This window comes from Pollicipes pollicipes, unplaced genomic scaffold (assembly GCF_011947565.3).
Source record: "Pollicipes pollicipes isolate AB1234 unplaced genomic scaffold, Ppol_2.1 Scaffold_6052;HRSCAF=7182_pilon_pilon_pilon, whole genome shotgun sequence".
Lineage (NCBI taxonomy): Eukaryota > Metazoa > Arthropoda > Thecostraca > Pollicipedomorpha > Pollicipedidae > Pollicipes > Pollicipes pollicipes.
In genome coordinates this window covers 12,444,442-12,468,917 of record NW_023596805.1, presented here as the reverse complement: position 1 = coordinate 12,468,917, position 24,476 = coordinate 12,444,442, and the positions used below count along the sequence as shown (strand labels likewise).

General features: G+C 49.9%; 1 protein-coding gene across 1 annotated transcript; it reads left to right on the top strand.

Annotated features, from left to right (window-relative positions):
- Nucleotides 1-17,177: 17,177 nt before the first annotated feature.
- LOC119104215 (ovostatin) lies at nt 17,178-23,641 on the top strand (the record flags this gene model as incomplete). Its single annotated transcript, XM_037227883.1, is given in 3 exon segments — nt 17,178-17,302; nt 22,942-23,114; nt 23,526-23,641. Coding segments are annotated over 3 exon segments (357 nt in total), but the record flags the coding sequence as incomplete, so codon positions are not given.
- Nucleotides 23,642-24,476: the final 835 nt, after the last annotated feature.

Sequence of the window (24,476 nt, the reverse complement as noted above, 5' to 3'; positions counted from 1 at the left end):
AAGCCACCCTGGCATTCATGGCGCCAAAAAAGCGTCATTCAGATCTTGCCATTCGATAAGACATACGGCGATCAAGACAAAGAGAAAGACAAAGACAAGATCAAGACAAAGAGAAGACAAAGAGACGTGGCATGGTTGGCCCTCGTTGCATGTCTCGTCTAATGTGATCACCGCATGATCAATGAACACGGCATCCGATGTTCCATTTATCCACCCCAGGTCACAGATTAGGCCTTTTCGGATGATCACATGGCCGATTTTCTTGTTATTGTGACTTACAGCGGCTTATTTCTGGACATGCGGTATCGACGCTTGGTAGAGCACTGTAGATATAGCAGCTTCGATTCCTTTGATTAAGTCTGGTTGTCTCAAGTCGATGCCAGCACACCTAGCTCCCCACGGCTTACCGCGGCTTGTGCTGCGTATGTTTTCTTGAGAAACATGACCTATATTCGTCATTGGAGTTTTTGCAACGCACACAGCTGCTGAAGCTGTGCGGTGTCGCCTGCCTGTCACTCTGGCGGGGAAAGTGGGTACTACGGGGATCGCAAGCATTGATTCCAGTGTTCCGAAGCTAGCGTACTGCATTTTCGCATTTCCCTTTGATGCGTTCCTGTTGGGAGGCCTCAGCATTAGCATACGCTTTCGCTTAAGCTGGAGAGCTTAACGTCAGGGCGTGTAGCGCATTTGTGGGGCTAAAGCCGGATGCTAATGCAGCAGAGTACGTGCATTAGGCACTCCATTTCAGCGCGAAAAGCGTGCTCCATTTTCAAAGAGAAGACGTTTTTTGTGCAGACGCCTAACCCAAGGCCCATACGCATATTAACCCAAGGTGTCTTACCCAAGGCTCATACGCAAGGCGTCTTACGAAGACCCATACGCATATCTGACCTACAAATGATACGCTTCTTCGAGCTAAACATATGTTGCGTTTATCCGAACCGCACGTGGCATGACGTCGTTTGACAAGGACCTATGAAAAGTATTGCTTACCGTAACCATGGCAACGTCATTGGCCAGCCGTTGGGCATCCTACGGACATTTGGTGTCTCATCATGAGTGTGGCGAGGCACCGGGTGTGCAAGACCCCGCAGACTGAGGTGAGCTCGCCGGGGATTCTCGTGAGAGTACCGACTTGTATATTGGAACGACACAGAGCTCCACCAGCTTTTCTGACACTGCGTAGCCAGGCATCCACTCATAACCATTGGCCTGTGGAGGAGGTGACGTCGCACACTAGTTTGCGCTACCGTATTCTACGCGACTGCATGACGTAGCAGCAGCATAGACTTGCGCAAGTGATAGCAGCGCCAAATGAAGGCCCCGCAAACCTGACCGCCTGCCAAACATGTGTTCCTGAACAGATATAGCTAACGTTACTTAGCCGAACGACACTTTGTGTATCATTTATTCCAAGTCCCTTAGATGAGAACATGAGAGTCATAGCCATTAGATGTTGCCCAATAAGTCAGATTAGTTTTTTGATAGTTGACCACTTAGATAGTTGATCAATTTTTATAACATTTTAATAATGATATTGCGCGGGCCAAAACCAACAACTAGGCATCCGAGTCAACAGGTTGAGCCAGGTCTGTAACGAGGTAATAGAAACCTCTACCAGGCTGCACATACATGTGGGCAAAGACATGCACCTGGGATTTAGGTTGACACCTGCACTTTCTCTCTGCCTGCAGTGAACTTCAGTTCGGCGCCGCTGAACAGGCTGGAGGACCCGTCGAAGCAGGTGCTGCTCGTCATTGTGTCATCTGCACCACGCAGCGGGTCTACCTTCCTAGGTTTGTGGATGGGGTTGCAGGCAGTGCGGTGGTTAAGCTGCCTGCCTGGTGAACCAGAGGCATCCCAGGTCTGTTTGCTGCGGTGTTCACCCTTCCTGCCATGAGACTATATGGCTTCTTCCTGTGAGAGACAGGCAACGCCATGTAGGCTAAGCGTGCCGTTATGTCCCAACGGCAACATAGGCTTGTGAGCGCCAACGCTATGTTTCACGTTTCTTTGTCGGTCGTCACCTGGCTGCGCTTTTCTGGGCTGGTTTAGGTCAGTACCTTCGCATCACTGAACGTATGTCCCGCCACCACATGAACCAGCTCCAAGAATTACATAGTCATACGCTGGCCATGCGTAAATCCGCCTCTTCGTATACCTCACCTCAGAACGAACAGGCGGAGATAAATTTATGAGTGAGCACCAGCCGCACGATTCTGAGAAAATCGATAAAAAGTATCTTGTTGTATTAGCAGGTAAGACAATAATGAGAAGGTATTTTTTGTCAAAAAAGGACTAACCCAAAATGATGTAGGTGTTTCTACCGTTGGGTGCATTGTGAAACTTGTGATTGCAACTGCTCTTCGTCTACACCCGTTGCCGCTCTATGTGACATGTGAGATAACAGAGTGCGATTGATTGAAGTAGCACAGGCACGCATTATCAGCTACTGAAAGGCAGCGTTATCGCCGTCTGGCACGTGCACGCCAAGATGGCTGCAGGACGAACAGTCTTACCTAAACGGAGATGTGAGACGACTGGACTGGACGGCGCTGCCAAACCGGTCTTTGTGCGACAATGTGGTCTGATACTGTTTCCATGTACATTTTTTTTCTTTTTTATAAACTTATTCCGAATGGTTTGCATGGGTGACTTGGGATTCAGAGTACCTGTTGAGCATAGCTTGTTGCGTGTATCCCGAACCCACCACCCAAGCGTGCCGTTCAGTTCAACAGCTAAGTTTGCCTCCGCCCTTTTGTCAGAAAGGAATGCGGAGGGTTTTACGTGCCGCACAATGCTGCGACACGGGCGCCTCGGGCTTGGGTTGACCCTCGTTGACCAGTTGCCAGCTGGCCTTTCCATTTCAGTCGGGTCAGACAATGCGCCCACTCTGGGACTCGTACCCAGTGCCGCTGGATTACGAGTCCAGTATCTTTCCCCTAGACCACGGAGGCGGCAAATGTATACATGTGTTTGTTTTTGTCCCTTGCTACTTTCCGTTGTTTCATGCTTACTGTTTTATCTCTGTGACACATGCCATGTAAAAGCCACGCATTTATGTGAGGTAAAAGCTGATAGATAAGACAGTGGTAATAGCCTCATTACACGTGGAATAACCAGAAACATGAAAAATAGATGCATTCTTTTACGGCTGCATGCCCGTATCACGACGGATATCATTTGAACTATACCAGAACTATTGATATTCGTTTAAATAAAGACATGTAGCCGCGATATCGATAAGTCTATCGTTCCATCTTCCTGGATGTTTCACGTGGAACAAGGGCAATAGTACTGTCTTCTCTACGTGCAAACAATACTGATTGCAATTACACTTAACAACTTACGGAGTGTCAATCAATTTTAGATAAGAATGATAACATTCACCTGCTGACCTTCAGGCACGCTAGGCTGTCACGCGTTTTTGAATGTACCTTGCAGTTACTGGTTGCAGGCTCAAGCTCTTTTAACAAATGAGGAACAAAATTATTGAAACATTTTGCTGTCTGAAATATCAGGCATTTTCATGTCAGCTGCTAGATCAGACGGATTTTTCAAGAGCTGCTTCGTCACCACAATTTCACCTTCCCATAAAATTGCATAGGAAAGGGAACTTTAAAGGCTGTAAAAGACCCCAAAAATGAGGAGGGAAATTGAACGCGAAGAACGCGAACACGAATGACGAACAGAAAAAGGCCGGGTCCGGGTCTGGACGACCAGGCGTCGCAGCAACGCGAAACAGCAGACCAGGCTGATGGATCAAATGCTCTCGTGCGCAAGCCACGAAACCGTCCGTTGCGGGACCTTTTTAATGCATCAGTCCGACCTCAGTAGACAGGGCAGGTGACAACACGACACCGGCGACACGACGTGGAGGGACGCCGGCTCCTCATGACGGTCGCTTCTCGGAATGATCTGGCTCGTGGGTACGGCAGGCATTAGTACGGATCTGATGGGGGACAGTGATGCCTATTTTTAAACGATATCCAGGACGAGGCGTTGTGACCCAGATCGAGGGAGATTTAGGTATTACAGATATGCGGACAGGAGCGTAGTTGCGCAAAATGGGTTGTGTGTGTGTTAGTTGCGCAAAATGGGTTGTGTGTGTGTGGTGTGGGGGGGGGGGGAGGCTGAACAACTTACGCCTAAAATACGCTAACAAACGGGTTTCTCTTGGGGTTTGGTCCGCTTCCTCCCAAAGCTGGGGGCGGGGAAAGCTGAAGGTGAATATCCGCCGAAGTCCTCAACTCCGTCCCCAGCTCAGAACGAATCCACTCCGTCTCATGGAGTCGTGTAGTGGTGAGGAATTTATCAATATGCACTGAAAACATTGCCCTGAACTCAAAACATTGGTCACCATTGTCAAAAACCCAACACGTTACCAATTCATGAACCTGGTATGGTGCAATTGCTAAGATTTGCCAGTTTAAGGCCAATGTTACTTACGCATTAGTCCGCCTGTGTGACGTCAGTTTACGTTATCTTGTCAAATGTTCATGAGGTGCAGGCGTTCCACCGCATGAACATTGCAATGGCTGGTTCATCGGTTCACATGTTCCAATCTTTTGCCAGAAAAATACGTAGGTTCCCCTCTGGCTTGGCTTTCAACATCATCCAATGACAATGACAGACATCTGTTGTCGCCGCGTTCGTCCATGCATGGCACGGGTTGTATGACCGGCGCTGCTTGTTCTGGATGGGTCTATAGCGTACCTCCGCACGTCGGCAGCCCTGCAAAGGTCGAGATGAGTGACCTGGAGGTACGGAGCGTCACGGAGGTGGCCGGGATATGGAGCAGACATAAAGCGCACCGCCCAAAGCGCGGGCGCTCGTCGATGCGGGGCGTGCCTTTCATTTCTAAATGAGCCCAGAGCGTGTAACCCTCAAAAATGTATAAATATCCTGTGAGGGATTGCTGGCTTTATCATGTTTCATTTTCCTTGGTGCCTGAAATTTTTAACAACGTCATCCAATTTGTATTCTGAATGGCCTGATGAGTGAGTGAGACGCTACGCGGTGAAGACACTTAACCATATTCAAAGTACCAGCAAATTCTAACTGATAAAGTTGAGCGGTGCCTATCGGCAGCAATTCTCATTTCCATAATTTATTGCAGGCTCGTAGACCCATTTTCAGTACAATATCTAGCGCCCATGGGTCTCCTGCCAGACATCGCAGGATATGATTCAGAGCCCATTAATACCAAACGCACACTCCTATTCCCTCGAACCATTTAGTCCGCTGATTTTATTCCATAAGGCTGCCATGGAACGACACATGACCACAGAAACAATAGAAATACAGCTGAATACGAAGTTTTGGGTGCCATGCTCGGTGTGCCACCGGGTGTCGGTACGTCGCCGGGTGTAGGTAAGTCGTCAGATGTCGGTAAGTCGCCGGGTGTCGGTATGCTGCCGGGTGTCGGTAGGCCACCGGGTGTCGGTAAGCCGCCGGCTGTCGGCAAGCCGCCGGCTGTCGGTGTTTCGCCGGCTGTCGGTGGTCCTCCGGGTGTCGTTATGCCGCCGGGTGTCGGTGTGTCCTGCTGCGGTCGACGTGGGCCGTTGCGACACCGAATGAGCCGGAAGCGTTGAATGGGCTGTTAAACTCCAACGAGCATAGGGTCAGCACGGCAACGGACGTAAGCAAAGTCACCACGGTCCGGCTGGTGAACCTTGGGGCCGCGGCCCCACACCTGCCGGCTTCCTCCAGCGTCACTGCGTCGATCAGCATTCAGCCTGTCGTGATTGGGGAAACTTTGGACCTTTTCGTGTCGGCTTTTTCGTTTCAGCCTGTCCTCTGAAGTTATGTCGGCGCCTGTTTCAGCCTGTCCCCTGAGACCATGCCGGCGCCTACTTCAGCCTGTCCCCTAAGGTCATGACGGCACCTTTTCAGCATGTTCCCTGAGGCTATCCCGGCGCCTGTTTCAGCCTGTCCCCTGAGACCATGCCGGCGCCTATTTCAGCCTGTCCCCTAAGGTCATGACGGAACCTGTTTCAGCCTGTCCCATGAGGTCATGCTAGCGCATTTTTCAGCATGCCCGTCTGAGGTCATGACGGCGCCTGTTTCAGTCTGTCCCCTGACGCCATGTCGGCGCCTGTTTCAGCATGTCATCGCTGCCGCCCATGTTCGCCAGGGAGCGCACTCGCCACTTCATCTGGAGAAAGCCAAAGCTGCCACGGGGGTCTCTCTGGACAAACTCACCACTGCCTGTCTGAAGCAGTCGATGCGCGTCGTCGAGACGATCCGCGTCCGCTTGCACGACGTGCTGCCCCTGCTGGAGGTCAGTGACCTGATCGCTGACGGAGCTCCGACATCACTCGAAAGAAGCCACATCCGGCGATCCCTCGTCCAGTCTAGCAGAAAATACATCATGTTGTGTTTGTCGTAAAGGCTGTGCATGACAGTCATAAGCCTTCTCGCTATAGCCCGTTTTGCGCCCCTCCCCCCGCCCCTGTTTCCTCGCGTGCTGGTGATCCCTGTGACCCGACCTGCCCCTCCCCAACAGGTGGGGGGCCTCAATGTACACATCGTGCACTTGGTACGTGACCCGCGAGGTACCCTCAACTCGATCCTGCGCCAGAGAAGACATTGGCCTGAGAGATGGCGAGACCCGGAGTACACCTGCGCCGATATGCGGGACGACATTCGATCGTGGCGTGGCGTCACAAGCTCACGCCTCAGCGTCGTCAGGTCGGTGGCCTGCGGGCCTGCGCTCACGGACGATATCCGATCGTGGCGTGACGTCACAAGCTCACGCTTCAGCGTCGTCAGGTCGGTGGCCTGCGGGCCTGCGCTCACGGACGATATCCGATCGTGGCGTGACGTCACAAGCTCACGCTTCAGCGTCGTCAGGTCGGTGGCCTGCGGGCATGCGCTCACGGGACGATATCCGATCGTAGCGTGACGTCACAAGCTCACGCCCAAGCGTTGTATGGTCGGTAATCAGCGGGCCTAAGTTCGCTGACGCCGAATCGACTGCGACGAAAGATCTCATCGCTCGGGGCTGACTCATGAACCGGGCAGATCTGCTGATTGTGACTGACGCGCCGGGCAGATCCGCTGATTGCGACTTATGCGCCGGACAAATCCGCTGTTTGCGACTCATGCGCCGGGCAGAACCCCGGCTTTGTGTCAGCCATAATGCCTTGTCGATGAAAGATGGCTGCATTCCGCAATCCATTTCAGTGGAGTTGTTTTGGTGACAGCGATTTAAAAGCGTCTATGTGCTGTAAAACTTGAGTTAAACGTATGATTTGACGGTGGGACAATGTGATATATGGTGTTTTCCTTTCTTTGCTGTCCAGTCTCTGTGAACAGGCATCGACGGTGGTAATCAGGCGCCTGCAGGCTTGGAGGGAACCAGGGTATAAACAGTTATTAATATTTGGATTAGTTGTGTTCATATGCATCGCATCGATGATTCAGAACAATAGTGCGTTTTACATCCGATTCCGTGTGAGGTCGATTCAGCTCTGGACTCAGGCAAATCTATTGATTCCATAGCTGACTCTGACTTTGCCCGGGGCGATATACAGGTGCGACCTCTAGAACTAGACCCGCTGACCGCTATCATCAATAATCGAGGCGCGATGGGCCAAGCTCTTGGGACCGTCGCTGTCATATGTCAATTTTTTACCCCTTTTTTGGTACATATGACTACTCTCTCGGTTGTCTTTTTTATCAGATGGGAACATGTAAACGCTGAGCACGTCGCACAATTATTATCACTTTGCACCCCCACACAATGTCGCACTTAAGAGAAAACAATTATTGGATGTCCTCCACGACACGCAAAGCGAGCGCAAGTCATTGGGCCTCGAATATCCTGCAAGTGAGTCCACCGAGCATGGTATGGTATATATGGTATGGTATATGCAATGGTATATGGTATGGCATATGACGTGGTATATGGTATGACAAGTGCCGTTAAAGACCTTAGCATAGGTGTATTTTATAGGTGTTCTTCTGTCACTGCTTGAGGTTGCTAATTATAGCTCTGCTCACCATTGAGACTAAAAAGCATCTCGCCGGTGTTTGGCACCAACCGATTGTACTAACGTTTCGAAAGTACATATTCCGCTTTCATAGGTGCATGCATACAGCATACAAGTGAAGAATATACGATTACATCTTGCAATTAAGTATAACAACTAGGTTTCATCAAGTTAAGTTCAATCGCCAAATTGTATGTAGTCTAAATAAGGTGGTTGACATTTTTATGAGCAGAAGAATTCGAACGGCAGAACACGTGCTGAAAAGTAAAATATACCATCTACGGATGGTATCGATCGTTCATTAATGAGGTGAAGGGTGAGTGAGGAACTGGTTTGCTTGTTTAGTTCCGGTGACGAAGTTTTGATTGTGACGGCTGCCAGAACATAAAGTTTTTTGCTATTTGATGATCACGTTATGATGGTAGTGGTTCTGGTGAGGTCGTCTCGGTTGATGCTCCGACAGTGTTATTTTCACTCGTGTTCTTTTGAAGCAACTTCAGCCAAGTGCATCGTCAACCGCCTTGAAAGTGTGATGGAAGTGACACCAGCGTAGTTTGATTACTTTAGGAGCCTGCAATCTCTTGTCACAACGAAATTGGTAAACGACGTTGGCTCGTTTCAAGGGGTTAGAGTTGGCTGTGAGATTATTTTTCATGATGAGTTCGGTTACCTTTCTGCTTTTGTAGTAGAAGGTGAGCGTTATCTTGCTGTCCTGGTTGACGTTTTCAGACATTATTTTCTTGGGGATTCGCTCGTTTGTCCTATAACTATCAGGCATATGATCCTGATAGAGCGGCTTCATTAGACTTGGTTTATGTTTGATGTCGTCAGCTTTTGTCTTATATCGTGACATGAAGCTGCTGGTCTCATGGCTGATGACACTGTTGGAGAAACCATTACTTTCTAGGACTTGTCTGATGCGCTGCAGGTCACTGCGTAGTTACGCCCAATCACGGCGGTGATGCGCTGCAGGTCACTGCGTAGTTGCGCCCAATCACGGCGGTGATGCGCTGCAGGTCACTGCGTAGTTGCGCCCAATCACGGCGGTGATGCGCTGCAGGTCACTGCGTAGTTGCGCCCAATCACGGCGGTGATGCGCTGCAGGTCACTGCGTAGTTGCGCCCAATCACGGCGGAGTTTGAAGGCTTTTCGGAGGTAGGAGCGCTCTACACTGATCTTGTACCGGTAGGGGCACTCGCTTTTGGCACTGAGGCATCGTTTAGCATCTGTTGTTTTTTTATGAACTGCCATCGCGAATCGTCGTTGGTCAGCAGTGATGTCTATGTCTAAAAATGTAATGCGGTTATTGGCGCTTTGTTCGTAGGTGAATCGGACAACTGAAGCTTGTTCCATTGAATTCTTTGTTCGATCGGTCGGCTTTCTTAACTGACGTCTACCAAAATGTCATCGACATATCGTGCGTTAAGTGCAGGACGGAGGGATGCATTTTCAAGGACTGTTTTCCACGTGGCACAAGTAGGTTTTGGCAAAAAACAGTCCCAGGGGGCCCCATGGCCACTCGATTTTTTGTCGGTAGAGTTTGCCGACTGGTGCACGAAATGGTGCCTCTGTGGTTATATATATATATATATATATATATATATATATATATATATGTTGCATATATATATATATATATATATATATATATATATATATATAACACGGCAGCATATAAATACACAGTATATCCCGTCGAGGTACATGAAATCCCTGTGTGTCGGTTCCCACCTCTTCGGAAAATTATTCTGAAGACTCCCGTAGATACAGTTGCCTACAATGATACCAGGTCTCCATATTCGACAGCTGCTGGTCGCTGATATTGGCCGCGGCTGGTCGCAACAAATATGTCTGATTCAAGCTTGCCCTAGGCTGTCCCCTGTTTGGTGGTTTTGCCAATGTCCATACCTTCCAGAAATATGTAATTTTGTATGAAAGAAAACAGTTTGACGCCGACAACACTTTTCTTACGAGCTCAATTTGTTTCTGGACCGCCTACGCCGATTCAAGAAGCCCTGCCACGGATCGTAACGCGCCCTGCTCTTCACGCTGACAACATGGAAACCGACACGGCCCGTGGCGGATCTTAATCCGCGACATGTGATTCACTGTCAGAGAGTGTACCATGGTGCTGTGGCGTCAGCTGAGCTCGCTGGTTGATACGCTGCCGACGCTCTGTCCTGTAGCAGGAGGGAAGATTGAGCCTCATGATATTTTAGCGGTCTATGTCTGCCCTGCCATGCCACGTACCGGTCCATGTCCGCTCTGCCATGCCACGTACCGGTCCATGACCGCCCTCCCATGCGACGTGCCGGTCCATGTCTGTTGTGCTGTATGACGTAACAGACCATGGTTGTCGTGCCTGTCATGTGACGTTTAGGTCGTCTCTGCTGGTGTTACGAGGCCAGCATGGCAGGTTGGGCTGTCGTGAGAGCGTGATCTATGCTGCCGCAGGTATGAGGATGTAGCTGCCCATCCACTGAAGGAGGCCCGTCGATTGTTTGCCAACATGAACGTGCCGCTACCCCCGGACGTCCTCAAGTTTATTGAGAGTCACACTCAAACCTCCGCTAAGCAAAAGAGCAGCACAACCAAGCGATCAGACAAGAAGGATCGGAAGGACAGTGAGAGAACAAAGTAAGATTCTTTGATATTTAAAACAATGTTAACTATCTATGGTGTTGAGGATACCCGTGCAATTTTAAGAAAGCAGAACGTTACTTGTGAGCAGTGCTGGGAATTCAACACCTTCAATGTTTTCACCCGCTTTGCATTGGGATGGACGCCACATTGGTGCGTGGAATTTTGTTGGGTCGACTTGCGTAATTTTGCGCCCGGTTTTACTCCGAGCATGTACCTTGCTGCTACATCCCTTACGCCCAGGGGACTGCTTTGAACACATCGCTGCTTTGACACGAAAGACGCTTTAGGGTTTCATTTGGAGGTAGTGCAAGATATGCATACCCGTTCATTTACCCAACGGAAATCCGAAGTTATACGCCTCCTACGGGACGGAGGGCGCCGTACTTCGCCACACCTCCCACTGGGCTGCACGACCCTTGAGCTCTCACGTTCAGATAGGTGTGTTATGAGGAGGTGCAGCAGGCACTTCGGCTGAGCCGATAGTGACATCCACTTTCTCGCCAGGTACAGCAGCAAACCAACTCATATACCACAGAGGCACGCGAACGCCATCCGCACCCGGCGGAACGTCGCCATCCAGCGGCAGCCGACCACACTTGAACTTTTTCACCGGAAAGCCTGGCGGCGCCACCGCCGCACCGCGGGAGCTGAGCGGCCGCGGCGCCGCGGCGCCGCGGCTCCCAGACTGCGCCGCATCACATTCGACAAGTACAACATGCATGCGACGCGCCACCGCCACACGCCGCTGACCAGCCGCTACTACGGCACGTTCCGCAGCGCCCAGTTCGACGAGCTGCACTGGACACGTGAGCTGGCCGCCGCCGACCGGCGCGCCGCCGAACGGGCCTGCGGTGACGTGTTGCAGGCGCTCGGCTACCCGCTGCGCTACCCCGGCGAAACGGAGGGCGAGGGCGAGGCAGAGCGTCGCGAAGTAACGGGGCCGGGGTCGGCGTCAGAGAGCCGCGGATGGGGCACACAACCAAAAGATGAATCGTAGAGAATTGCAGGCAGATCTCGTGCTGTTGTGATCGAGCATGGAGCCGGCGCGCCCTAAATCCGCAATCATCATCATCATGGAGGATAGAGTAATGAGCGCTGGATGGAGCCCGGACCAAGACGTAGAACTCTGTTGGCTTCATACCATGGACGGGGGCGAGCGTGCCCGCCAAAACGTGGTGGTGTCGGCCAATTGGCTGAAAAGTCGGCGCCGGCGGTGCGGCCAATTAACCGAAGAGACGGCGCCGCCGGTCCAGCCAATTGGCCGAGGAGTCGGCGCCGGCGGTCTGACGGAGTGCTTGAGCCGTCAGTGGAGCTCACTGGGTGCGAGACGCGCCGCTCCCGGTGAAGTGTCTCCAGTTGAATGGGCCGGTGTGTTCATGTCAATCTTGCCGACACTCTGGGAGTCTGTGGACGTTCAGCGCGCTGCCCGAAAGGAGTGTGATGCTTGGTAGGGCGATCTATATTTGAGTAGACTCAGAGGGTGAACCAGGACCCGTGCCAAGGCCGGAGAGTGCGCCATTAGGGAGTGTATGTGGTGGCAGCTGGTCTGACATACCACTCACATGACAGCTGGACTTGGTCCGGTCATCATTGTCATCAAACATCTTAAGTCGAACATTTGCTACCGGTACCGCCTTGGAGCGACACATTAGCCACATACGTGACGGGTGTCATTGGGAGACTCTGATTGGCATCAGTTCTTCAGCGGGAAAGGGCCCTAAAAAATATCTAACCACACGGGCTCACTACATGGCCGCCCCTACCGCTAAGCTGGTGGGCAGGCCATATCGGAACAAACCTATATTCGCAAGAAGGTGATCAAACCAAAGAGCACTGTGTCAGCGAAATGTTGGCGTGTGCGAGTGAGATGCGAACAGCATTACCGTCATGAAGGCTGCTGGAATCGGGGGGGGGGGGAAGGGGCAGTAGGTGGTGGGGAAGAGGAGACAGTTCAAGGAGAGCATATATTTGCCCGTCCCCCCCCCCAAAAAAAAAAATGTGAGGCCCTTTCCTACTCTAAAGACATTCCAGTTTGCCGCAGAAAAGCACAATTGCTACCAGCGAAGCCCTCATGACTGAGCTGGAGAATACTGAATCGGGCTCAGAAAGAACGTTTGCTTTACCAGGAGATCCATTTTCTAGATCGTGAGGTTACACTTGCCAATAAAGCAGCTAATGCCTTAAAGCAGACGGCCAAATGTTGTACTAAGACAGCCCATTTGCTGGCTGGGGCTTTATAGCCTGGGGCAAAATAGGCGCCTAATAGTTTATTCCCCGTTATAAACTTGAAGGCGCGTATTTTGGTTTAGGAGGCAAACATTATTTTCAAGGGAGTCCTATTTTGGAACAGTAGGCCCTTTTACATATCAGATGGTCCCGGTTCCAGATCTGGATGCCTGTCTTGGGACATTAACCCCCTTGGCCAGATTTGGAAGCCCGTTTCGTGATACATAATTATCCTGTTTTGGATAAGGATGTCCATCTGTGCAACGGGAGGCCGTCGGCTGTAACAGGATGCTTTGTTTTAGGTTAGCCGACCCTCTACTGGATATAATTAGAAGGACATCATTCTGGCTGTTTTAACTGTGTGCGTCTGTTGACTTGATCGTAACACATGCCGCAATTTGGTAAGGGGCGCACGCCCTCGCTGCTCCCCGTCCATGAATACGATTCCCGGCAGGAGGCCTCATTGTGAGAAGGCCGCCTGGAAAATCCTTCCACCAACTCAAAACCCGTGGCGCCGTCCCTGCCTAGAATGTCTGCGTGGTCACCGTTAAGAGAGCCTGCTGCACTTAAAAAAAAAAACACATTTCACCAAAGAGCGCGAACGATCCTAACGGGCGTGCTCCCCTTTAGAAAGGTGGCAAACCATAGCATACCAGCCAGCTGTAGCGCAATGGGGGCGCTGACTTGGAGAAAGGAGACCACGGAGCTGCTGTCAGTATACGTAATCAAACCCGTTCTCGGGGTGACAGACCATCTCCGGAGCTGCCAGTACACGGTCACTCAGCAGGGCCTGGCTGCCAGTACACAGCCACTCAGCAGGGCCTGACTGCCAGTACACGGGCACTCAGCAGGGCCTGGCTGCCAGTACACGGCCACTCAGCAGGGCCCAGCTGCCAGTACATGGCCACTCAGCAGGGCCTGGCTGCCAGTACACGGGCACTCAGTACGGCCTGGTTGCCAGTACACTGCCACTCATCGGGGCCTTGTCAGCAGTACACGATCACCCAGTGGGGCCTCACTGTCGTGCACGGCCACTCATATGGGCTTCGCTGTACTGCATTCCATGTGTTACTATGTATATTTGCTACGGTGCGTAGGTCGGAGATCACGGGATGGATTATGCACTATTGATCCGCACGATAACCTCTGTAGATTATATGCAAGCGTTCCGCCGTGTGTGTGTATGGAGGGAGAGGGGGAGGGGGTGGCTGCGTAACGGAAGGAAATGATAGCAGTCATGAATGGCGGCTTGGCTATATCACTGCCCCGCACTCTGGACACTGGAATAGGCGGGAAGTCAATATCATAAGTACCCATAGCACTTCTCCGCTAACTTGCCATGAGCATGTTTACGTACAGCACATATTTTCGAGCTGTGGACCTGGGGTCAAGTATCACAAACACATAAGAAATAGAGCAAGGCGTAAAATGCTTATCGCGTTGAGCCGCGCTGTACTATTATCATGCTGTGCATCTTGCCAGAGCGTGCAGCGCCAGCACCTCATTGCAGCGGCGGTGAGCCTCTCACTGGAGCGTCGCTATTTCCATCACTGGGACTGTCATACGTCTGGCACAGAAGAGGCCGGGTGTCTGGCACAGAAGCGGCCGCGTGTCCGGCACTGGAGCAATCGTCCAGCACTAGCGCCGCCGTGTTTCCGGCACAGGAGAGGATGCATATCCGGCGCAGGAGCGGCCGTCCAGCACTAGGGCCGCCGTCTTTCCAGCACAGGAGAGGCCGAGTGCCCGGCACTGGAGCAATCGCAAAGTCTTCTGAAACGACCCAACTTGCTATTTGAGGTAGCGACTATGCCGATTGGCCCTTTGCTCACCACTATAAAAATAGTGGTTTCCATCTGCTCTGCTTTTTTCGTATGCGAGTTCCGTTACAAAACATGAATTGGCCGAAATTATTATGCAGTAAATGATACGAGAGCTTGAAGCATAGATAAGACAGTAGTATTAGCCTTGTTGCTCGGCGAAAAACCAGGAGGATGGAGATATAGTTGGGTTGATATTTCGGCCACATGCCTTTATGAAAACAATAGCAGACGTGAATTCACTTCGAGTGAACACAACTTATGGAAACAATAGCAGAAGTGAATTCACTTCCTCTATTGTTTCGATAAAGGCATGTTGCCCAAACATCTATCCAACTACATTTCCATTCTCCTGGTTTTTATCCGAGGAAAGAGGTTAATATTGCTGTCTTATCTATGTGGATAACGTTCCCCGCTAATGCACTGAACAACTTACGTTATAGAGAACTTAAGACACTCCATTCAATAAACAGCAGTTACAATATAACAGCTTTTTCACACAAAGCGAACAAAACGTCATTTTATGACGCTTTCTTCTTATTTTGATTTTTCTCCTCCTGATTTCTCACCTGGTGCCGTGTACCATAGTGGCCCTTTGAAGGTTAGTAAAGCCCATTTTACATTGCATTTCCAGAGGTTAGATTCCGCCGCTCGCTCTAAATCGATCGGGTTTGTACAGCGTCAAAATGTCTGGTGTCATGGGTCACAATAAGTACACATGATGCATCTTACCATGATCTTTGACCATGAGATGAGATTTACTAGTTCTAAGTATGACAAATGTGGATATCACGAGCATCAATATGATACCCGTTTTGTGATGTTCATACACGAAGCAAATAAATATAAGAATGCTCCGTTCTTATGACTTTTAACTTTACCCTTGAAAGCTAGTTTTTCAATTGTGTTAAAGCAGACATCATTGGCATTGATATGATCCCTTGTTGTGGCATTCATTAAGCCAACTCATAAACGCAATGATATCAGGTTTTTGTGAACATGATCTTTGAGATAAGACAAGACAAGAGTTGGTCTTCCTTGTGTGAGGAAAACGAACATCCTGAACATGCATGTGATTCGCATTTTGTGGTATCTAAAACGAAAACAATGAGTGCCGGATTGCTGCATTTTTGTGACGTTAACAAGTCACCTCCAAATTTTGCATTTCGATTCGTGACGTAAGCGAACGTTCTAAGAATCGACGTGATGCCTGTTTTGGGGTATTTATGAATCCAACAAATAAATACCAGGGTACCGTGTTTTCTATCACCTTAACGTTTCCGCTGAGAGTTAGTTTTTACAGGTATGACGAAAACAGACATGATGTCAATCAATATGACATGACTTTCGCTTCAGTTCCTAATAAAACGAACGCATGCCAGGGTAGCGCTTTTGTTATGACCTTGACTTTTCATCTTGAGAGAGTTCGTTTTTGCCAAGTGTGACGAAAGCAGATATCACAAGGACCACCCTAAAGACCTCTTTTGTTCTATTTAAAAAGTGAACGTCTAAATACCAGGGTACCACCTTTTTGTGACTGAAACCTTTATCTACAATAGTAATTCAGTATTAGGACACGAAGACAATTATCTTTATAAGTGAGTGTTGCCTAAGTGATAAGTGATAATTGTCTTTGTGTCCTAGCGCCTTAGAGTTGAGAAGAGGCTGCAAGAGTTGCAAGTCAATTGCAGAGTATCTTTATAAGTGATCAATCTGCAATGCCAACTGCGGCCAGTAGCATTATCGATGCCGCAGGGAAATTTTCGCTGCCGATACTTACCAAACTACTTGCGTATTGAAAAGGTCATGGTGTCGATTGCCCGCGTTGTCCGCCATTCCTGCCGGGGTGAAAGGCAGGCGACGCCATATAGCATCAACAGCTGAGTACATCGTAAAGCCCCAATGAAACACACGGAGAGGTAATGGCGTGCAATGACTTCCAAATTTTCCTGAATTTCGCGACAACGAGTCATTCCCGAGCAGCTTACAGCACAGTGAACACCCCATCCCACCATGCACCTGAGAACACCCTCTCCAAATGAAGCACAGATCGTGTGAAGGCCGAGCTGCTGACACACTACCCCTGCAGCTGACCAAGACATAGCTGGCTTCGAAGATACGTGATTTGTATATGCAAATCATGACCTTGGCTGACTGTCGTAAAACAAATCGGATGGGCTCCCTGCACCCCCGGCAGCCCCGAGGGAGACCGCCCGCACGGGCGCACCCAGCGCCGCGGAAACCGGGGTGCCCACAGCAGGACGGGGGCGCGGACCCGTGTGCCAGGCGGCAACGGCTCTGGCATCCTGGTGGCAACAGGGGTGTCAGTGAAAACAGGGCCTCCATGGCATCCGTTTCACGTCTCGCCACCACACGGCCTTCCACGCAGCCCGGATGCGTCCTGGAGCCGCGGCCGGCGACGGTGGCGCCCTCACATACTCTCAGGATTCCGCAACGTAACTAGCCGGTTTCGGAGAGCCGCTGGCTGTGTTCATGGGTACAGGGCACATGTTGGGTTAGTCGCCAGTCGCGCGACTCCCCTTGGGCCGGTATGACGGTATGGGTGTTACTCCTGCTGACATGCGTGGCGGCGGCGGGCGCACTGAAGGCGCCTGAAAGGTAAGTCGATGCTGTAGACTGCTGAATGTGAATTGCTGATGTAAATGAAAGATGCACGCAAAGATAGCAACCGTTCGTTGTAATGGCCATGCAGCCAACTGAACGCTTGTCTAACAAATGTAGGCAACCAAACATCTTAGATGAGGAGAGAGGAAAGGAGGGGAGAGGAGAGGAGAGGAGGTGCGACGCATAGATGTTACCGGGATTAGGTGTGTTTGATCAGTGGAGGGAGAATGACCCCGCAGGGAAGTGAGTAACAGAAACCTTGCATATGACGTCACAACGTCGTACACCTGAATATTAGCGAACGTGTAACCACCTCCTTATCGTGTTCGTGAAGCTGATGACGTCTAATTATATGTACCATCATGCCTATTCTCGGTTTGATACAGCTTTTTTACCAAGTGTTTGAGGGACTTTGTATGATGTGGACAAAAACTAAGTGATCTTGAGCGCCTGTACATGTATAATACACTATTTCTGACCACAGAAAGGCATTACACTGGTGACATAGGCTCAGTCAGTACTTAAAATGCTCGCATTCGGATCTTTTATAAATTTACTTAAGTTTACCCCTGATGACATCTGGGTCAACCTAAAAGGATATCTTTGTCAGGAATCCTTCATCCCACATCTGCATGTAATAAATCAACTTAGAAGCACATCGTGAAGAAAGTATTGCTCTTGTAGGTTACTGGTACAGCAATTTTAAACGGTGACCTGATTTGTCCTGATCCATGTGGTGGAAAAGGAATGGTCGGAATGGGCTCTCCGCAGTCTCAACGGCTTTTTTGTGCCTTCAATATCCGTCTCGACGTGTTACCACAGGTTTTAACCGCATCTATCTGAACGACCGCTTCAGACCTTTCGTGGCCGCTGGTGACCTAACATTTGACCTGAGACCAAAACCATGGTGTGCGTTCTTCATGATTTGACGAGACATTAAAAACGGTATCTTTCTTTTTCTCGCACATCACCTGAAAGTGGAAGATGCCAGAGGGGGGTCGACATACTCCCCGGACGGGGTGCGGTTGCCTCACACCTGGCGGGGCAAAAAATTGTGCGTGAAAGTGACAGAAATCGTCATTTTGTGCATGTTGCTTGCCTGAACGAACTAAAAAGACTTCAACTACGCTCGTGGCGACCATGAACATGGTTACCGTGAGACATCAGGATTTTATAACGCAGAACATTACCTTTCTGTTATGAAATGAAAGCAAGGTATCAATTCTAGAACCACTTGAAGTTCAAATAATCTTGGTCTCCCAGCGTTAATTATATATCAGCGCTGCTAAACAGACAATCTCGAATAGCCCATCTAGCAAAACTTGGAGTCGCGTGTTGGTACGGCTTCCGTACAGTCACAGATTGGGTTCAGTCACGGGCTGGGTGCGGTTGGATAGAGCCACAGGTTTGGCATGGGTTGGGTAGTCACAGGTTGAGCAGAGTCATGGGCTGGGTATGGGGATAGATGGAGTCACAGGTAGCGTGCGGTTGGCAGAGTCATGGGCGGGTTGAGTCACAGGTTGGGTAGTCATGGGTTGAGTATAGGTTTGGCAAAGCCACCGGCTCCGTGAAGTGACGGGTTGCGTACGTTTGGGTAGAGTCACGGTTTGGGTGAACCCACGGGCACCCGTATGGATTGAGTGACACCATGGATCGGGAAGATATTTTGCGACATTACGGGACATGGCTATTTTAAGGAATGTTTCAAGTCACTGGCTGTGTTTCGGTGCGCACCTGCGAGCGTTTTGAGTTTGGAGCCTTTGGAATTAACCTTTGTAACATAATGGGTGTGTTTGAATTTGTGCATTTTGTGAATTTTCATCATAATGGGGTGTATTGTGAACAAAAATGTTACGTACGTACGGCTGAGTATGGCTGATGGCTGTATCAACGTGTGGCTGAGCATTCTGTGAATCATCATGACCGCATTCACGTTTGATTTGAATGGCTCAGGAAAAATCGCAATTGAAAGCACGCGCCTCTTTTAATATCTTTCATTTTCGTATAAAAACATGAAAATAATAGTAAAATGTGCGGGGAACGGGAAGACGGTGACGTTGGCAACAGTGGTTAAGACTGATTGGAGAGCTTGGCTGCAGGTGCAGTCAAGGCACCACCGGGTAATCGTGATTGGATATGCGGGCAAATATAGCCCGTGAAGACCTCTATTTGGGAGGGAAATGCCACAACCAGGTAACGGCGGCGGTTTAGCCGCCGGCGACCTTGGGGCTCGCACTCATCCCAGCGCGTGCGACCCCACAACGACCTTCGTGCGACCCCACAGCGACCGTGCACGCGGATGCTGCTTAGAGCGATGTGGTAGTGTGGTAAAGGCAAAATAACGTTACGAAAAAAACAAACAAGAAAACCCTTTGGAGCTAAAAGGAAAGAAAGGTGTGACGAACTTTTTCCATCAATTCGGAATCGCTCTCTTTTCCATTATTTAAGTTAGGCCTGTTATATTTCCGAATGCTTGAATCGGCCATAAGTCAAGCATAAGGCGTTCTGAAGACCACCACATTCGAGCATGTAGAAATGTATCACCCATGGTGGGCTGCGGCCGTGCCGACGCCGGACAACGCCACCCGCAAGCACGTGCTTACGGTGCTGTGGTTCCGCGCATGCGTGAGCCCGTTAAAAGCGTATGCTCCAGGAATCGGAGCACCTCGCACCTTGCTCCCTGCAGGTAATGGCAAAGCGGGAAAAGACTTGCGGGGCTGATGGCCAAGTGTGCCCGTAACTTTTTTAGTTCGGTCTTGATTCGAAAGGTGTGCGCTCTTGATCAGGTTGATGCCTAGGTCCATAATGTTACCACCAGGAACTAAGGGCTGGTGCAGAAGTGGCGATTATGTTGGTGATAGACGTATGTTTGAGGCTATACGTGTTTGCTTGAAAAAAAATACTGAATAAGCACACGTTTACGAAGACTTTTGCGCCTGTCGTACCAACGATGATGTCGTTTAAAGTATCAGCGTCTGCATAGCGTGGGGTCAGCTAATATACCAGCCGTCGCATGACTTCTTTGTAAACAGCGTATAGTGTGCCGCTTCTGATGTGGTATTAGTCACATCAGTCCTTGGCAGACTGTGTAATGGTGCGCTGTTTCTGATGTACTAACAGTCACTTCAGTCGCATGCCAGCAGTGTAGTAGTTTGCTGCTTCTGATGTACCAGAAGGCACATCAGTACATGCCACCGGTATAAAAGTGTGCTGCTTCTGATGTACTAGCAGCCACTTAGGTCCGTTACAAAGTGTTTTGGTGTGCTGTCTCTGGTGTAGCAGAAGACACCTCAGTCCCAAGCCAACAGTTAAAGAGTGTGCTGCCTCTGATGTGCCAGCAGTCGCATCAGTCCATTGCAGACGGTGTAATAATGCGCCGCTTCAGATGCACCAGAAGGCACATCAGTCTCTTGTCAACGATGTAATAGTTTGTTACTTCCGTTATACCAGCAGTGGCATCAGTCTGTTAAGGAACGGCGTTACAGTGCGCTACTTCTGATGCACGAGCTGCACTAGCAGAACAAAAGACACGATGTCGCAGTGTGCCACGTCTGGTGCAGCTGCCGTAAAAAGGGCGGACAGTGGCAATGCTTGGTGCTGTGTGAAGCAACAGCGTTCGTTCGTTCCCAATGCGTCGCACTTGTTTATCTAGCCTCTCCGGCAGTGGTAGCATAGTTCAAAGACTTTGGATGACCTCAAATGTCCTTGTATGTCCTCATATGACCTTCGTGACCTCATCATGCAGTATAATGATATCAGAACATGTTTTCAATTAAGTATTGAAATGCTGTGTTCAAAATTCCGCTGTGAAAATGCCTGTTTTGAGCTTACCAAGAGTTTTTGCGGAGTTTAGCCATAGAGATAGGTTATAACCTGGGTCAAGGTTATGTGCTTTAAGTCATATGATAATTTTTTTTGTTAGCCAGTACTCTTTTTTCCACAAAAAACACCACAGATAAGATAGTAGTAATAGCCTTATTCCTCGGAGAAAAAAGCTGGGGAATGGAGATGTAGATGGGTTGGTATTTCGTTTAGGTCTGACATTTGTGCAAACTCTAGCCAAAAATATAGCCATACTCACGGGAAAATGATAACACAGAAAATGTGTCAAAACTAAAGTTCATGTCTTTACAATTCTGTAAAGTCCTTGTGTGCCCTTACTGTAGTAATTTCTGCGCATAAAAACAACAAAATGATGAGTTCTTAGAAGTTCATGACACTGGCTATACATAGCAATGCTCTGAGTTTTCCTCACGTCGGTCATGTAAGGTCATAAGTGGGTTGCAGCCATCTAATACTCCGGCAGGTCCAGGTCCAGGCCGTTTAAGCATTTCGTTGAGGAGATTGCACCGATTTAAGCCCGCCCCCCAGACACCTGACGAAGCGCATGACGTCTGGCGTTCAGGGCATACTTCTTCTCCGGGTGTGGGAATGACAAAAAGAGATGGAAAGAGTCCATGTTTTCGCATAAATGAGCTCAATGCTTGGCCGCAGGGTTAATGCTAAGCTTCCACGTGAAATCTCAGCTTGTTGCAGTGCTCCTGCCCTACCCCTGGCTGCGCCCAGCCCCTGTCCCTGTTCCTCTATGCGTCAACGTCCCTTCACATCCTCTGCCCCTGCCCCGGTCTCTGGCTCTTCTGTCCTTCATCTGCCCCTGGCCCAGTCTCTGGCTCTTCTGTCCTTCATCTGCCCCTGTTCTTACAGTCATGCCGGTACCGACGGACACATCGAATTCAATCGGACTTTGGAGTATTGCGTGACCGTTGGCGTCTCGGCCTCGATCTGTTGTACTGCAAGCTGCCATGGACTACACACGGCAGTGTGATTTTGTATTGAGGCGCCATAGTACAAGGCCGAGGATGTTGTGCGCTTTCGGCAGCATTCTTTGATGATCTTACCATCTGAGGAGTTCGCGATAACATCGCATAACATTCGGAATAGCTTGAACATGCTGTTTAGACGGCCGCCAGCGCCAGCCTGAGCAGTGCATCTGCAGCTTATCCTGCTGTGCACTCTTTCCAATGTAATCAATCCAGTCTGGCCGCTTGCGCTCCGATATAGAGGGCGACTGCCACCGGTGCAGCGAACCGTGCGGAAAATCCCGGCTTTCGGGCGATGAAGTGCCGGTTGCTATGCAGACGGTGCTTCCAGCGTGTAAACACTGACGGACAAATCTGAATTGAGGTTGAACAGGGAGCTGTTTGAACTCTGCAAGCTGAGGACAGCACGTCGGTGCGGTAAAGATGATGGTGACCAGGTCTGGAAAAGGAACCGTTTTCTAAAGAAAATCATATAGTCCGTGAGTCGCGATCATTCAAGCAATCTGGTTCCTACAACGCCTTGCCCCTCTAGTTGCAGCTTCGTAAAGGATCTTAGCAATGCGAGCAGAGAGATACCACCAACATCACTGTTTACAGAACAACAGAAAAATGTTGCGTCTGTTATTCATTTGTCATGGTGCTAAGGTGACTTCTCCAGACGTTTCACCTGTCCTAAGCCTCCGCCGGCCGGACTGTGATGCAGGACCTCTCGGGCATCCGACTGAGGTGCAGGACCTCTCGGACATCCGGCTGTGATGCGGGACCTCCCAGACATGCAGTGCGTCTGACCAGTGATGTCATTCCTTTCAACAGTGGCTTCCTCTTCACATCGCCCAAGTTGCTGCAAGCGGGCACCAGCGAACGCTTCTGCGTCACGCTCTTCAACCTGCCCGGGCCGGGGCGGAACGTGACCCTCAGTCTCTCGAGCAAGGCCGGGACACGCCCCTGGTCCACAACAGTGGAGCTGATACCAGACACGGTGGACGGTGAGATTCAAAAGGCCACAAACAGCGGGTATATGCATAGGAGCCACCAGAGAATATCTATGATTAGCATGGCATTGGCAACGCGCGTAGGACAACGCTGCATCGTTAAAAGGCTGTCGTGCTAAATATTTGCTATTATGTTTGCCAGCGACAGTTCAGCATCGCAGACTACTGGAAACATAATATTCTGCATTGCTCTGCCACGATTGCCGGTTGTCGGAGCCCGCCTGATTACCTTACCCTTGTGTGTGTGTCTAGACTGTCTCTTTCTACTGCCACCCTGAGTGACTGTTGCTATTGTATCATTACCATCCCGGTTGCCTGTAATCAACTGACACTGACGATCTGATTGGTTTAGTTGCCGTCGACCATTCTGATTGGCTGTCACACGGACTCCGCTGTTCTCCTCAGCTGATGGCGATCACTGTTTTGACCTGGACGTGCCGCGCTCGGTGCCCCCTTTCCGGGGTTACCTGGATCTCCGCATTGCCAACGCTGCCGGACTCCGCCTCTCAGACGGCTCCAAGGTTCGTATTCTAGATAAATGTCAATAACACGCTAGTATATTTTGGCAATCAGCACATGGGCGTCATCTTTGCCAGCATTGCTGTTCCGGCCATGGCATGCACTCGTCCCTGAGTTCATAACGGTTTTATTTTGGTCACGTGAAAACCCTATATAAAAAAAAAAAGCCGCATGCAACATGACCCATAAGAAAATAACAATGAAGTTGTCACGCCTCTCGTCCCTGATACACGCCTTTTAACAGACATTTTGGCAATGGCTGGTCACAGCATCGTTCGTTTTCAGCTATGTCACAGCGATTCTGTTCAGCTGTCGGGTGACTTCAAGCCAGTTGCGTGAGCATACTTATCATTTGTATCACATTTCATTGATTACATGACAAGTCGGTTATGTTTTACAACATCGTACGTGTATCGCTGTCGCTGCGTCTCATTTGCATGTTTCGTGTTCTGTGTTGATCTATGTAGTATGTACTGACGCGGCGTTAGAATAGCCACTCGGAGGATTTCGCGAAGGCTCGCAATAAGTAATAAATGAACTACTCCTCAAACACTGCAAACGAACCGAATGTTACTCAGCTCAGCGATGTTGTTTTCAGAAACCGGGTTATGAAGACAGCACCAAGTGAAAAGACTTTGCCCCCTGCCTGATCCCCTTCTTCGTAACGCAAATGATGATGATGAGTGATGCGACCAGTGCCGTTTCCAGACGAAGAAAAAACTTAAAATAATTTGATTGCTACGAAGGAGATTTCGCGCTTTGGAGCTAAATTTATGCAGCTAGATACATCATTGACTGCATTAGGCCACGTCAAGGCCTCCGTAAGAATCTCACTTT